Source organism: Lycorma delicatula, chromosome 4 (assembly GCF_047948215.1).
Source record: "Lycorma delicatula isolate Av1 chromosome 4, ASM4794821v1, whole genome shotgun sequence".
Lineage (NCBI taxonomy): Eukaryota > Metazoa > Arthropoda > Insecta > Hemiptera > Fulgoridae > Lycorma > Lycorma delicatula.
In genome coordinates, this window is record NC_134458.1 from 34,461,421 (window position 1) to 34,479,008 (window position 17,588).

Here is a 17,588-nt window from a genome sequence, read left to right on the forward strand (position 1 = left end):
CACTGACCCTACACCATAAACACTACACAAATCACAACATACACACTTACACAGCTACAGAACAACACCTTACACTGTTTCTTCTTACACATACACTCGATGGTGTTGTGAGACCTTATAAAACGCAAAAGTAATCCAAGGTGGAAATTATGGTACCAATGGGTGGATAGCACTACATAGTGAGTTTCAAATGATGTCCTCTGGGCACCAGGGTGAACCCAGTTGTATGCAGCCCTAGCTACAGTATGTGCACACTCTGCTGAAGTGGTTCGTTAAATTGTGGGAACCATTTGGCAGTCTCCCAAATTATAATTAACCTTTTGGTAGTTGTTAGTCCAGTTGAAAAAACCAACAAAAACGGCAGTTTGAAGAGACTTCGACCGACTTGTCAGGCAAAGATTGAACTAGTGTTAAGAAAACTAGAAATTTTATGGAGATTGGTAAATTTACTTATTGCTTGTTTTGAGGTACAAAACAAAGGAAGGTAAATCCTTTAAAAACGATTTATTTTCCATTTAGAGGGAAAAGGATTACTCTCCCTTCATAATAAATAAGAGCGTCGTAACAGCTTGTGGGTCTTTGAAATTTGTTAAAATGCTCTATAGTGACTCCCTGCTTGTTGAAGTAGGTAACGAAGATAAATGCCGAAAACTGCTAGCCCTTAAACATAAAGGGACAGACCGAGTGACAGAGGAGCCCCATAACATGCTTAATTTTAGCAAAGGAGTGATCATTTGCCGCGACTTGGCGGACGTTGAGCTATCAGTAATTATGGAAGAGTTGTCATCGCAGTCAGTCACGTCTGTGTAAACGATTGTGAGAAGGTAGAATGGTGTTGATGTACCAACATCATCGCTAGTTCTGACCTTTACTGTCCGACCGTTCCTGACCGAATAAAGATTAGTTACCTTTCTGTTTTGTGTGCGACCATGTAACCAAACCCCAGACCACTGCTTCCAATGTCAGGATTTTGGCACATCAAAATTGGTTGCCAAAAGGAACAGGTTTGTGCACGTTGCAGCCGTACGGGACATGATGATTGCACATGCACTGAAGAAGAAAAATGTATTAACTGTAAAAGTCCATTAGGAATACGGTCAACCTGGCATTAGTTTCGTACCGGCTCTTTCCAACAACGTACAAAAAGAGAAAAAATGCGCATCGTGTAAAGAACTAACCAAATTAGTGGAAGCTTTATAAAACAAATATAGTCCCTCACATTTGCTATTGCTGCATTGAGTACTGTCAAGAAGGTAACTTCTGCAAGAAAGACCGATAGTGGTTTACCAAAAACCAGTTAAGTCAGTACATCATATAAGGTTTCTGCTCCACCGATTACGCAGCAAACTACTATGACCCCAGTGAAATGATCTATAAAAACATCATCGCCTGGCACGTCATCTCCGTTTTCCCAGGCTTTCAAGTCCCCTCCACCACCTCAAGAGTTCTACGCGGATGAATTACCCCAAAGAGACAAAGCATTTCCTAAAGGTTTTAAATCCCAAAAGAAAAACCTGATTGTATTTGATAAGTAATATGCACGCAGAAGTTATAACAACAAAAAGTATTTTTTATGGGTACAAACATTATCCAATGGAATGTTTGCGGCCTCCATACTCGGTGTGAGGATATCGAAATTCTTCTAAAGGAAGAAAATCCTTCAATGCTGTGTCTACAGGAAATTCGCCTCCGTCCACAGGAGAACTGTCTTTTCGCAGATACGTCTGCGAGAAATGCGACCATTCGGCTGAGGATAGAGGACGAGAAGATGTGGGTATTTTCCTAAAGGAAGTCGTATTGGCCACTCGGATTCCGCTGGATAGAAATATTTCTGCAGTATCAGTAAAGAAATTGACGCCATTTAAAATAAATATCTACTACTTCTACCTTTCCGATGTCAGTGAGGATGATCTGACAGATCTGTTTTCAAAGGTTCCTTTGCCCTGCTTAATAATCGATGATTTCAACGCCTTCACTGAATGTTCATGGAGTTCATCCTCATGTTCTTCTCGAGGCACTGTGAAATGATCGACTGATGCAGAACTTAGATCTTTGCTTATTGCTTTGAACGATGTGTTCTACACGTTTATGTAATCTTCATCAAGTACATTTTTGTCATCGATCTGTCGTTTTGTTCAGCATCCCTACTTCCACGTCTTATCTGGCTCGTTTCCAAAATCTTTTTTGGAACCGATCACATACCGGTTGTTATCTTCGTCGGTAACAGCAATTTGCCTCAGAGAGAGTTACGCAGGTTGTTGGAAAAGCAAACTGAATCGGGTACATTGATTATTTTTGGCAGTACGACAAGAGTGGTAGCGCAATCCACCAACTTGTCAAGTTACATAACTGATACTCCATAATGCAAATGAATATATCCCTCTAACATCTGGGAAACAAAGGCGTTCTGCTGTTCTATGGTGGGACGAAGACTGCAGAAATGCACTAAGTAATCGTCGCAGGGCTCTACGTAATTTCAATCGTAGACCTATGACAGAATTTCAGCGTCTTCCGGAAAGCGAGAGCTGTATGCCGTCGAGTATTTCGGCATGCGAAACGGAAATCGTGGATGAATTATGGGGCACAATTACTCAGACGACACCATCATCGGTTGTATGGAGAAAGCGTCGGGCCTTATGTGGATAGCAACAATCTCCACCGCCGATTGGATTGGAAAATGACGGCATTTTCGTAACGACGCCAATTGATGTGGCAAACACGATTGCCAATACGTCCATGTCACTTTCACTTGCATTATCATACTGTCCTAAGTTTATCAGGTATAGGTTGCAGGTAGAAAGTGTGCCTTTTATTATCGGATATTTGCAAAATGAATTAAACAATCCCATTTCTTTTGATGAGCTAAGGTATGCCTTGAATAAATTCACATGACACTTCCCCTAAAAATGATAATATCAGGCTTATTATGATATCTCACTTTCCGGATGCTGCATTACGATTTCTTTTGTCTATTTACAATAAAATATTCTCTGACCGGGTGTTTCCAGATTCTTGGTCAGAAGAATTGGTGAATCCGTTCAGAAACCTGATAAAGATAAATCATGCCCCTCAACTTATCGTCCTATATCCTTGACCAGTGCCCTGTACAAGGTGATGAAACGAATGATAAACCGTCGTCTAGTGTGGTATCTTGAGAGAAACGCCCTAATTCCTCCCAAACAATGCGGTTTCCGCCAAGGTAGACCGGCTATCGATCATGTAGTTGTCCTAGAATCTGTTATTCAAAACGCCTTCCGGCAACGCCTGGTTGTTGTATTTCTTTTAAAAAAGGCGTACGACACGGTTTGGAGGAGAAGAATTCTAAATACACTGCATGAATGGGGTATACAAGGAAATCTCCTTGCATTTATCAAGGGTTTCCTCTACTGGGGAAACCCCAATGAACTCCTCAGTTTAACCCCTCAACACCACCTAGAGAACTCGGTCCACTCGAGTTCGAGTTGGAACGACGATATACGAAAGTTACACAATAGAAAACGGAATACCATAGGGAATAGGACCGGACTAAGCTCGAGTGACTTCCTGGGTGTACTTGGTAGGTGCCTAGTTGAGGATTGAGTTTTCCTTCCAAATCCTGAGATTTTTTAGCATATATATATAGGTATATATATATATATACCTAGTTTATACCTTATTATAGTTTATACCTAGTTTATACCTTAGTTTTTCCAACCCCCCTTTCTCATGAAGCATTATTTTACTCGAAATTTTGTAGAATTACCCATTTCAATATTTTATGATTGACCACTACCAGGAGGATTAACCCTTACGTTCTTTTGCGCATTTTCTTTTGCTTTCGTTCGTACTCTTCACATCAGTTTTTGTTTTTCCCGCCTCTTCATATTTCTTATAATTATCCCACAGTGACTCAGTGTAACATTTGAGGAATTTAAGAAGGGTAATTGATATATTAAGGTCTGTATCACATGTCTGTAACGTCAAACTTGTTTTATTTGTTCTTATCAATACATCATTCCAAAAAGCTAGGTATATGCCGGTTTCCTATTTCGAAAGGTATTGGCATAATCCACGAGCTTCTTCACTATTTTCGGATAGTTCTGACAAAATAGCTTTGTATACTTCAAAACCTTTACGCACTGATCGTACAGCTTCTGCTCGAAAAAATTACCTGGTCGTACTAGTTTAGGGATTATTGCTCCATCTTTCAAACCACGAACATTTTCCTTTAATTTTACAACGAGGAAGCCATGACGCTCAGAGATGATGAGGTAAAGAAAACATATATTTTTTCTAAAAATTCGAAAAATATTTTCATTCTAAACAGTATATCATGACTGATGCACCGATAAGATTTAACGAGTGTGCTAAACAGGGAATCCAAAGAACTAGCGGATTTTCACGTTTCACAAGAGCCTGTACTCCACTGTAATGGCCACTCATAACCGAGGCATTATCCTATAATTGACCACGATAGTACCTAATTCGTATGAAATGTTTTTGAAAGAAGGACATCATAGCGTCAAATATGTTTTTAGCTCAATGACCTTTGCTAAAAATATCAAAAATCTTTCAACCTGTCGGTTATTTTCTATATAACTGCAAGTTAAACATAACTGGTCAACATGACATATCTATAGTAGAATCAATTGAGACTGCGTAATACTTTGATTTTCTAATTTTTTTGTTAATCACGTTCATTAGTCGTTCGTTTATAATTTCATTCAGCAATTCATAGATTGTAGATGACAGATAATTTACATTACCTGTACCTTTCTGCACATTCTTCAGTAAATGAGTTTTAAAGTCATCCTAAGAAGCTAACAATTCAATGATATCAAGAAAGTGGCCATTATTTGAAATTCCTAAATTTCGTTATCTCCTCTTAAGGGTAAATTTCGTGAATATTAAAATTGTGAACTGCTTCTAAGTGCTTTTGTGAATTTTCGTGCTCTTGCAAGCGGTTGTGTGCATGTTTCCAATCGTTACTCGTAAACTGCGATAGTAATGTACCAAAAATCTTGCAGTAAAAACAATAATGCTTACCATTACTCGAAACAAAACACACCCGTGTTCGTTTTATCAAATCTCCATTTTTTATTTATTTTTTCTCAAACATAGTTGGCTGACATTTTCTGATGAAATTTATCTTATTTTAAAAATCATTTCGATTCCAGAATTTTTGGATCATTATTCTGAATACCGGTACTTCCAACCTGAACCCTATAATTTATGTATTTGCTCATATTATCCGGCCATTGTGTTATATCACGTTCAGCGAATATTTCTGAATCAGTTATTTTGTCATTACTATTGGTTAAGTTTTCTTTTGTTTTCTCTTCAGATAAATGTTCATTTGGCAAAGCAGTTTTTGATTTATTATCTGCAACTACTATATTGTTTTATTTTATCAATATTTCTGTTCGTTTAGATTCTTCACGTAGTAAATCAGTTGAATTATTATCTATAAATACTTCTTTGGATTCTTTTACCAATGATTCTTCTTCACTGTTGCAGTTTCTTGTTTATGTGCAACAAGCTTAAAATACCTTTTTATTAATTATTTACTTGAGAAAATAATGGCACTTTTCTGAGTTTAAGATTGTAATTATCAGAGATTCACAAAATGATGACCGTGAATATAAAGAATATATACGTGTATGAGGCATTGGGTGTAAAAAGAAGTGCAGTTAATTAAATAAGACAAACTCACTTATAATTGACACACAAGAAAGACTATGAAAAATATAACCATGAAATGGGAAGTGCGTTTCAGCGCAGTTAAGTTATTTTTCCGTGGCGCGTGTGGTAGCGTCTCGGCCTTTCATCCGGAGGTCCCGGGTTCGAATCCCGTTCAGCCCGTTCAGGCATGGCATTTTCACACGCTACTTGTCATTCATCTCATCCTCTGAAGCAATACTTAACGATGGTCCCGGAGGTTAGAAAAAAAAAGTTATTTTTAGTTATATGTACATAGCCGTGATTCTTGAGGTTTTCTTTGTGAATGTACAATCTCCGAGGTTAATTTCAAGTATATCCATAAAAATTTTGGAATTTTTTTAACATACGCAACGGCCAAAATACGGATGCGTGGACCTAAAATATCTCCAACCGTGCGGCTTTACAACGAATTATAATAGGCTATTTAATTTGTTTTCACGACTATCTCGAAAAATATTGATAAAATTAATCATAAGAACACTTATGAATCCTAATCTTAGAATCGTCCAAAAAAATTGGATAAGCTTATTTTTAAATAAAAATTCAATAATTTTAAATTAAATTGTTAATAACAATTTATCTTCTGCGGCTTCTACCTTACAACTTATTTTTTTCGTATCGAATGTATAAAGTACATTACCTTTATTTAGAAATGAAATATAGATTTTCATACAGATAGTAACTTAACTTGGACCATTTATTTGTTGTTATTTGAAATATCTATTTATATTTATATGACTAAAATGATGTAGAGTATAGTCTGATTACTAGGTAAGTAATTTCAAACGCATTTAGCTGGTTATTTAATGCTTGAGTTTTATATTATAACTAATTACTTTAAACGCAATTTTGTTTCCAAAACTTAACGTCACTTAAGCTGATTTTACACCTAACATCTCATATTAGGTATTAGGTATTAGAAACCTAATCTTTGAAAACCCTACAACCCAGAAAACTGCAGTTAGTATTACATAATCTAGTAAAATCGAGTTTTATATACAATAAACTAGTGAGCGGGTGAGAAAAGCATGGATACACCTTAAATTTGAAAAAATGACCTTTTCACCTTTTCATTGTTTATGTAAATATTTACATGAATCATCTGAAGATCTGACAAATACTTTTAAATATGTCAAAAAATAATATAAAAATGATAGGTTTCATCTAAATGCATTGGAACCTTTTTAAGTTCAGAAAGCATTGTTATTTTACTCTGAATGTAAAATTTTGAAAACAAAAAGGTAAATAAAAAAGTTATGAGATAAAGGGTGGAAAGGGCATAAAAATGATGGTAGATTTACTGCTATGATTTGAATGGAGACACAGAAACAAAGAACACTAAACGTAAGCGACGTCAATTATGACATTTTTTGAAGACAAGTTATTGAGGTTATGAAACAACGGACGTCACTTGACGAATATAGGCACTCAATACACGACATCCCAACCCCGTAGGGGGAAGACACCCACCTTGTGACATTACCGGTCTCCACACCGCCCCCTCCGAATTGTCAATACACTGACAGTACACTAGAAAACGTATTTCATAAGATGATCAAAATCCGGTATATGCCCACAACGCTTCCGTAAGTTAGTTTTAAGATAGCACCACGCTTTATTGAAAAAAGAAAATAAATAAAATAAAATTATAAATGTAATCTAATCAAACTTAAGCTAAGCTCGCTTCGCTCGCTAACCTTGACTAGAGATCGAAGCTAGCGTACGTTAAGTTTGGTTGGATTATATTTGTAATTCTATTTATTTATTTTATTTCAATATAGCGTTTCAGTGGCGCCATCTAAGAAATAACTAACTACAGAAGCGTTGTGGGCATATAAAGGATTTTGACCAAATAAGTGATATAATGTATATTACACAGGTCTAGAAAAAAAAAATTCTCTTTTAATGTATACCTATATACCTATAGGTATATTGACTCGATAGGTAATATCGATGCGATGTAGGATAATATAATACGAATCATTCTAATACAATTCCATTACAGAATGTTTCTTTCGACGCCATGCTCTTTAACAAGGATAAAATCACTTCAATTAGTTATCTGAATCCGGTAAAGTAGTTAACCAACAATGGTGTTGAGTGTTTATCCTATGAGTGTGCATTCGAATGCGAATAGAATCTTCGCACTGCAGCTAAATAAAATTCAATACGCAAATGCTTGATGTACACAAAATTTATTTCAGAATATAGAAATGATCGTAAAATGTATATATATTATTTTTCAATTTTTACAATTTCAAAAAATATTTTTATTTAAAAAAAAGTTTTTTTTTTAAATTCTTTTATTTCAAAAAGAGGTTTTTAAATTTTTTCTTCAGTTGCTGGGTGCCGCAAAATGGTGGGGGCCTATGTAGCCCATGCCTTAATCCGGCCCTAAGGTAACACTTAGGAAACTTCCCTGTAAGGGAAGTGTCGTATGTGGAAGTTGCCGTAAAACTGCGTGTGAAAACCCGTTATGTGCTCTTTATTTGTTGATGATTTTTCAATTTATGTAACATCTAGAACTGTAGCGACTAGTGAGAGGCTGCTCCAAAATACAATAATCCGTTTAGAATCGTGGTGTAAAACGACTGGATTCAAGTTTTCACCGAAAAAAAAACGAAATGCATCTGCTTTTCACGCTTGAAGAAGGAAGTTAAAGGTAAAATGTTTAAAAATGCTAAACACGCTGAGAGTTGTATCTAACACTAATTGGGGAGCTGATCGAATATGCATGTTGCGCTTTTAACGAACTCTGATCTGTTACCGCTTAGACTACGGCTGCGTGGCTTATTCGTCCGCCAGTCCACCGTTCTTAAAGCCAGTTATTTTTACACGGATTTGAATATTAGATCGTGGATACCGGTGTTCTTCGATGGTTGGGTTTCAATTAACCACACATCTCAGGAATGGTCGAACTGAAAATGTGCAAGACTACACTTCATTTATACTCATACATATCATCCTCATTCATCCTCTGAAGAATTATCTAAACGGTAGTTACCGGAGGCTAAACAGGAAAAAGAAAGAAAAGTCCACCGTTCTTAGATGCGCGATGCAGTCCATCATTCATTCATCCGTCTTGGTGTAGATGCATTTCGTTCAAGCCCTGTGGTAAGTCTGCTGGTTGAAAGTAGTGAGCCATCCCTTTGGAACAGACGAAACCAAATGATTTGGTCTTACGCAGCTCGTATTAAAGTGAAACGAAATTATCCAACCTTTGATGCAGCGTTCTCTAACCCACATCTGAATCGATACCACGAACAGTCGAGATCTACTGCTTCGCTAGCGTCAGAGCTCAGCGCATTTTTTTAGCTCTAAATAAACAGTTTCCTCCAGTTCTTACTGTCGTTCCATATTATTACTCTTCTTGGCGGCCTTCTTTCGTTAATTATTAATTTAGTCTCGGTCGGTATCATAAAAAGAACACAAATCCGTTTACATTATGAGAAAAAATGTGTAACTTCAGAAATAGCATGAATCCTGATACTATAGTTTATAGTTCTCTAAAAACGTTAATTCTGTTGATTGTGCTTTTGAGGTTGGCAATAAGACATACATATCTGGCCTTCCCAGTATCGTCCGTGTTTTCGTTACGGAGCTGTGTGCTATATGAGGCCTTAAATATAATTAGCGCAATATTTCGGCACGTACTTGTCTGTTCAGATTCCATCAGTGCCTTACAGGCGATTAGAGACATGTACTCTAGACACCGTGTCGTCTGTGACATACAGTCTGTTATCTCTGAAATGTCTCGGTGTAACACAACCGTGAACTTCTGCTGGATCCCCGGACATATTGGAATTTTAGGCAATGCGAACGCTGATAGTGTGGCGAAAGAGGTTTGTTTCCAGCCTCCTTTCACTAATCGTGTTGTTTCTGATGGTCTTGTTTAAGCTACTTGTATCATTTATTTTGCTTTTAGAATACGAAATTAGCGTTTTACATCACTCTAATTTATAAGTAAATTTTTAATTGCTTACAATAGAAATATTGTGTCCCGGCGCTGGTAACGGCAGTTCGTTGTGCGCCCAGGGGAAAAACCTTAAATTAAAAGGAAATTTTTCATTCGAAGAACTTATTAGAGCTAAATATTAATACTTTTTCAATAAACTATCTTATAGCACTGTCAGTAATAATGACCAATTTAAAAAGATTGGGAAAAATCTCTATTATATGATCAAAAAATGTATACAATATATGTTATGCTTCTTCAATTTTTTTTCAAATTTAGTATGTTCATACTGTTCAACTGTCTTGAGATCTTCGGTTTAACATGCTATTGAAATAATTTTTATGGTGAAATTATTGACTGTACTTGTGTAAAATCAATTCTATAGATGATTTGTGAAATTGATTCTTAAGTTGTGGGTAGTCCCTGTCTGTATGTGTATTTCTTATATCTATGGATAAGTATGGTCCAGTCTCTTCAATGAACTTTCATCTTAAGATCCAAAGATATATCGGTTACTGTGGAATTTAAATTGCACAGTAATATGAGGAAACCAATATATCTTAGTTAATATAAATGCTAACTAGCCTTCACAAAAATTGTCCATCAAAATATTATACAAGAGTTTGAAATCACTTATTATACCTTATTGTAACTAATGATGTTACACTAAGAAAGAAAAAAAAAATCTATTTAGTTACACTAAAAAATGGTCACTACTTAATGGATGAGCCATTAGTTAATTGGAACTCTTAGCGTTTCTTGACATCTGTGCTGAACGGATCTCTAAAGATCCGTGGAGGAGATATGATGATTTAAATCTCAGAGCAGTGTAATATCAGTCATATAGTTAATCAATCAAAATCACATGAGTAATTATGCTGGTTCATGTTTTAACTAAATGTGTCATAACTTGGTGCATCATACACTAAATCGTACTACATGCATGCACTCATTGTAAGAGAGTTTCTGTCTAAAAAGTCAATTAACAAATTAGATTATAGCACAGTGAGTTAAACTCATTCACCTGACTTAACCCGCTGTGCTTTCTTGTTAATCTTAAAATTAAAGACAACATAAAAGGATGAAGATTTTCTAACATCACTAACATCCAAAATTATGTGATTAACTCAAAGTATACAAAAAAAAAGAAAGTGTTTCAAGTTTGTTTCTGGGAATACCATCTAAATCATTGTATATATTTGAAGGGGAGTATTTCAAAGGTAATAGAAGTAACTATTGTGCAGTTCCAAATGTATTTTCACAGGTACATTTTGAGATTTAAATTATCGTAACTGCTATTGGTGCTTTTTAATGTAATTATAGAAACTGATCTATTAAATAAATTTTATTATAATTTTTGTAAAAACGATTAAAACAAAATAAAATCATATAACTTTTTAGTACCATTAATATTTTCATCAGCTATTAATCACAAGCTTAATTGTCTCTATGTGACAAATCCTGCATTCTACTTATATTTGCATCCACCATTTTTGTTTATTCATATAAATAATCAATAGAAAAGTCTTAGCTGTTGCTGATGACATGGTATGTGGAATAATGTACCTAACTCTGTCTCTGACAGGAAATTAGCTGCCCATTATTTCTTATGCTTTAGGAAAAGCAAGTTCTTAAACATTACTTTCATAATTTAAAAAATTATAATTACATCATTCCTTAACACAATACATTTAAATTTTTCATAAAAAGTAGAATCTTTGAACATCATGTTTAATTATGTAATATCGACAACTGCAACTAGATTTATAAAAATAGTAGAATAAATGTAAATCTACTAATTACTTTTAGTGTGTTGTGGCAGAATATTGTCAAACATGGTTCCAGATTCACAAGCTTCAACGTAGAGAAGCAACTGAAAAATAAAGATAAAAGAAACCACTTTTAATATATTCACATTACTTATTAAATAAAATAATTGTTTCACCTATTTCATTAAAAAACTATTATTAATATTAAATGTATGAGTACAAAAAAACATTTTCAACTTATATATATAAAAAAAAAAATTATATACTATATGTATATTTGTGAAATGATACTAATATTGAGTAATTTAGTAACTTCTGAATATATTTATATTAAATAATGAGATCTGTAAGGCATCTGACTGCACTCTATGAAATGGAAACCTAGCTATAGGCAACAGGGTGCGACCCTGACTGTAGACAAAAGAAAAGTCATTAATATGCTGGTTATATATATATATATATATATATACATAAATCAGGAGCGATGCAAATAAGTAGTCATGGTCAGAAAGTGGACTAGCAGACTTCTTTTTTCATGATTCTCATACAAGCTCTTCTTGCTCATATCAGCTATCTATTGATATGTATATTACTTTGTTGATCCTTTTTAATTTACTAATAAAAAAATTCTGAAATTTTTGGTAGATTAGAAATTCATCTATCTTAATTCTTCATTAATTTCCTTTATGTCACCATTTTGTTTCCTTTACTTTACACTTATTTATTTTAGAGTAAATTTCTTTCCTAGTAACAAATCTGTGGCATTCAGAATTCCTATCTGGGCCGTTTTAGAATCAATATCTACTCCTAGGTACATTTTGCACATTTCATAAGTTATAATCAGAGTATTACAATTTTAGGGATTTGCCCCTAAAATTGTCATATACTAGCAGATTTTTCATTAAACAGAAAACGCCACCAAAATTATAATTTTATGTGAAACAGTAATACTCATGTAACCTTTTTAAATAATAAACTTTTAACTTTTTATGAATTACATATTTTCTAATCGATTATGCTTTTTAAATATAACTTGAATAATATTAAATTAAATTCTGATGAACCATAACTAATTTATTTATTAGTATTTATAATGTGATCTGCATTGATGATGTCAATTTTCGTCAAACTGAAATTGATTCCTTTAAAAAAGTACCCCAATATTTCAGTTGGCTGCCTTATCAGATAAACCTCTTGGTTGAGAAAATGTTTAATAATATACCCTTACAAAATACTTAGGAAACAGGTAATAATGTAACATAATGGGGGACAGATAATGAAGTGTTCTTACTCTACAGATGAAGCATAATTATAAATTGTTACTATATAATATATTCTATTATGGTTTTATTCATTTATAAAAATGATACAAGATTTTTTTAAACTATAAAATTGTAATAAAACTTTATAACTTGATAATTAATTATTAAGAACATTGAATATATTTTTATGACATATTGGTTAACCAATATTGTTTGCTTTACTGATACTTTTATTTTTATAAAAATACAACCTAAAATTTGTTTAAAAGGTAATAACTTATAATACTACTTCAATATGTAATATAATAAAAGTACAGTATTTAATTTTTACTAGCTTCATTCAATAAGGTAAAAAATAAAAGTAATGAAGTAAACTTTAGAAGTAAGGAGAGCTTTCATAGAAAGAAAACATCTCTGATAGTACCAAATAATCAACTAAGAATTGGAAAAACTATTTCTAAATTACATATCTGGAGAGGAACCCTTCATGAAAATGAAATATGGACAAAAGGAAAACCTTAATTGAAGAGCTTAATGATTTCAAAATGATATTTTGCAGGAGATTGAGGTATTAGGTAGATTGATAAGTTTTAAGATGAATAGAAGAGTAGAGAAATTTGTGGAAATCTCATAAACAGCTATAGATTTTTAATTAATTGTGAAATAGAAGAATATATAGAGGGTAAAATCTGTAAAATAAATCAAAAATTGAAATATATTAAACATACAACTAAAGATATAGAGTGTAATAATTATTTGGAAGAATATTTGAAGGAATGAAAATAGTCAAACCAGTCAACTACTGATGACTAAAAAAAAAAATAATAAAAAGGAAATTGTTGAATTACTTAAACAGTCAGTATAAATTCACACAACTACCATAGTTATTATTAAATGAAATAAAGGTGAAACCACTCATCTGATTGTTTAATCTTTCTAAATTCTGTTAGCAGGCAAAATATAAAAGTACTGATAACTGAGGGAATGGTGGTGGATTTTATACTTTTCTAATATACTGCAGGCAATTACAATCTGCCTTTGGATTGTTAGAATAGAAATTTCACGGGCTGCACAAATCATCAGATACACTTGTTTCATATTTTGAGTATACCGATTGATAAAAGGAAGGGAAAGAGTTCAGTAGTGTATAATGATGAAAAGAGCTGCCAGTGGCCAGATTCTCTCTGCATTCCATTAGAGAAGCATTAATTTAACAAATGGGTTACAGTAATTTTATCTTAAGTGAATGTGTAAAAAATTATATATATAATAGTTTTTCCTTGCAAAAAATGATATCTTGAGTTATTACTAATTTAAGTTTGGTTAAAGATTGTGGCATGGTTTTTGTGAATGAAAATTAGATAATACTTGACTTTTCTTTTAGATTGTAATTTTTCAAAATTAAGCAGTTGTTTTTACAGACATTAAAGAGTGTATAGAAATTTTATTTTTTCACACTGCTCATTGGAGAGTGGAAATTTTTTTCATTGTAAACACTGCAAGTTTTATCAATAAGTTGCAAAAACAGATTAAAATTTCACTTTATCCTTGAGTAACACACACAACTGAAACAAAAGCTTTAATCTGTGCCCAATAGATGTTTGTCTTTTGTCTCAGTTTTTATAAGTTTTCTGCTGCTTATATGGATTGCATGTGAGCAACAGAGCTTAAAAGCTTTAAATTTACATAAGATTTTACACAATCAAATCTTTGTTATTTTCAATTAGTCTTAAGTATTTACAAATGAGCCTTGACAAAATATTACTTTTGTCAATTGTAACTCATAAAATATTCACCATGAAAGTAACTGGAAATTATTTAAGTTGCTCTGGTTTTGATGAAACTTAATCGTCCATGCTTTTTTAAACAAAAATATTCAATGGTGATAAATAAATTTTTAAATAGCTCTCTAAGGAAGTTTTTATTTAAAAAAAAATGGTTTCATACCTTTTTTAGTAAAAATGATATTTTTAGATTTATTAGCTGAGGACAGACTTCAGTCAAACTTTTCAAGCAATAAAAATTAAAATAAATATAAAATAGTTTTTAAACTGAATACATTATAATTCAAATTAAGGTAAACTAAAGAAAAAATATTCTAAGTCTGGGCTAGCTTTCACCCTAATTCAAGCTTCTTCACCAACTCCAGCTCTTACTTTCACATAAATAAAATAAATTACTTTCATTTAAAATAAGTAAGGTGTATATAGTAGGCAAATAAAAAGCTATTACATATTTCTAAACATAACTTGTCCTGGTTACCAAAATTCTAACTAAAAAAACCTGTTTTAAAAAACTTACAAATTTTTTTCAGATGGGGGCTTGGAGATTTCCTTTCCTTATATTCCATAGTAAGGAATAACTTTTGTAAATTATTCACAGAATCCATTTAAATAAAACATCTTGGGGAGGAGAGATCAGAATTGAAGCAAATAATATTTTAAAAAATTTTCTTTAATTGACTTTCCAGATAATATATAAAAACTTTATATCCAGACGAAGGTTTAGCTTTTGTAGACTACTTAGTATAAATCTTTAAAATAAATAACAATCAATTTTCATTAAATTACGGAATAGAATGTTTCACTGCTTACCTTAGCATACTTCTTTTTCTTGGTTAATGAATTTAAAGTATTAATTAAATCTTTAACACTGAGGGTTTCATTCGGAAAACTTAATATTCCAGAACCACCATGATCAGCAAAATTTACAAACACATGATCCTTTGAGAGACTGAAATAAAAATAAAATCACATGTGTTAACAAAATTATAGCTGAATATTAATCATTAGTTCTTGCTCAAAAAAAAGTATATATATATATATAAATACAGTTATACCAATATCACTTAATAACAGAAGAAAAAAGTATAAATTGTAAGTAAAGGAGATTAGTATGTAATAAGTCATATATATTATGAATTAATATCTAATTTTAAAACAATAAGTTCTAAAAATAATTTTTATTTTTAACAATAACTCAGTAATATCATTTACTTTTGCTTTTCTGGTTATTCAGAAGTACAAAGAACTAGCACAAAGATATTTCTCTCATACAATATAATTCAGATGAGATAAAAAATGAAATAATGTTAAGACTGAACTTAGGATTCATGATGTACTGTTAGCATCTCAGCTTTTCATCCGGAGACCCTGGATTCAAATCCCAGTCAGCCATGGCATTTTTCATGTACTATAAAAGTTCCATTTTCATATTACCACTTACAGGCTTCAAGCTTACGTATTTAATTAATTCATTATGAAAAAAATTGACACCAAGTTGGAATGAATTATTTTTAGATATTCTCTGAATATTAATCATTACTCTCCTCAAGTATTTGTTCACTCATTTACAATACATTAATAGATAGCCAAATAGTATCTTTATTTAGCATTTACTGATATTTTGTTTTGAGATTATAATATCTTCAAAAAGCAAAATACATGTAATCTTCAATGAAAAATAATTATACCTTACATATATGTTAACATACCTTTCTTCTTCCTGTTTTTTAGCCTCCGGTAACTGCCGTTCAGATAATACTTCAAAGGATGAAAGAGAATGATATGTATGAGTATAAATGAAGTATAGTCTTGTACAGTCTAAGTTTGACCATTCCTGAGATGTGTGGTTAATTGAAACCCAACCACCAAAGAACACCGGTATCCATGATTTAGTATACAAATCTGTGTACAAATTACTGACTTTACTAAGACTTGAATGCTGGAACTCTTGATTTCCAAATCAGCTGATTTGGGAAGACGCGTTTACCACTAGACCAACCCGATGGGTTGGTTTGGATCATACCTATCTTAAATCATATTACAGCGGTTTGGAAGTCGCTACACCATATGCTTTAGAATTATTTGGTGCATTCCATCATCCTTTTGGCGTTAGGTTGGTTGCCCTTAGTTGGGTGTTGCTTAGTAATAAACCAAGACGTCAGTTGTGAGTTGTGATTGAACGTGCTTCGTTTTATTTCATTTATCGGAAAAAAAAGTTGTGAGAAACGTAACGATTCTTTTGATAGAGGAACACATTTTTCTCATTGAACACGTCTTTTGTGAAGGTGACAAATATACTGATTTAGTGAAGCACAAGTTTTCTGAAAAGTTTCTAAATACTCCTGTTGCTCACCACAATCCAGTTTGAACTGCAACGAAAAATTTCGGACAACAGGCTCTGTTGAAGTGTTGAAGATGCTGATCGAAATGGAAGACCACCTAAACTAAATGAACAGAAGGTGTTTGATATTTTGAATGCTACGGCCGAAATTCTATCAAAGTCAATGCGTAAGTTAGCACAACAACAAGATATTGGATTTGCTACTGCATATGACTTGTCACCAGACAACTAACCCCCATGAATTACACAAACAATATTTACATGGCAATTTGGGTTTGGGTAGGTGTGAGTAGAACATGCATTCTGGTTCCAATTTTTTTTTGAAAATACAGTTAACAGTGATTGTTATTATGCTGTTTTAACAAACTTCATTAGTCAGTTAACAAAAGTGAAGATCAATCACGATGGTTTCAACAAGATGGTACCACAGCGCACACAGGTAACATTATAGCCTGCACAATCATGTGATCTGACTCCCTCAGATTACTTTCTATGGGGGGCAGTCAACACAACAGACCACACAATAGACCATGCAATATTGACGAACTAAAAACCGTAATAATAGCATACGTACGAGACATTCCAGTACATCAGCTGGTTAAAGTGTTTGAAAACTGATTGAAACGTGTGCAGTGTGATGTTGGAGGAGATCATATTTAACACCTTTTACAAACTATTCAAGTTATTGTAATACCCTTTCTATAAAGTAATGAAATAAAAACACTAAGTAATAATTAAGAATTTTTCATCATTACACTTCCATAATTCCAGTGCACA

The 17,588-nt window shown here is 32.9% G+C and overlaps 1 protein-coding gene across 1 annotated transcript in view; it reads right to left on the reverse strand.

The window, feature by feature from the left end:
• Window positions 1-17,588, reverse strand: part of LOC142322827 (legumain-like) — a 54,110-nt gene that overhangs the window by 15,239 nt on the left and 21,283 nt on the right. Inside the window, exons 6-7 of the mRNA XM_075361898.1 lie at window positions 15,281-15,419; window positions 11,459-11,528 (exon numbers count right to left, since the gene is read on the reverse strand). Coding sequence (XP_075218013.1) covers window positions 11,459-11,528; window positions 15,281-15,419 — 209 coding nt within the window. The remainder of the gene's footprint in view (window positions 1-11,458; window positions 11,529-15,280; window positions 15,420-17,588) is intronic.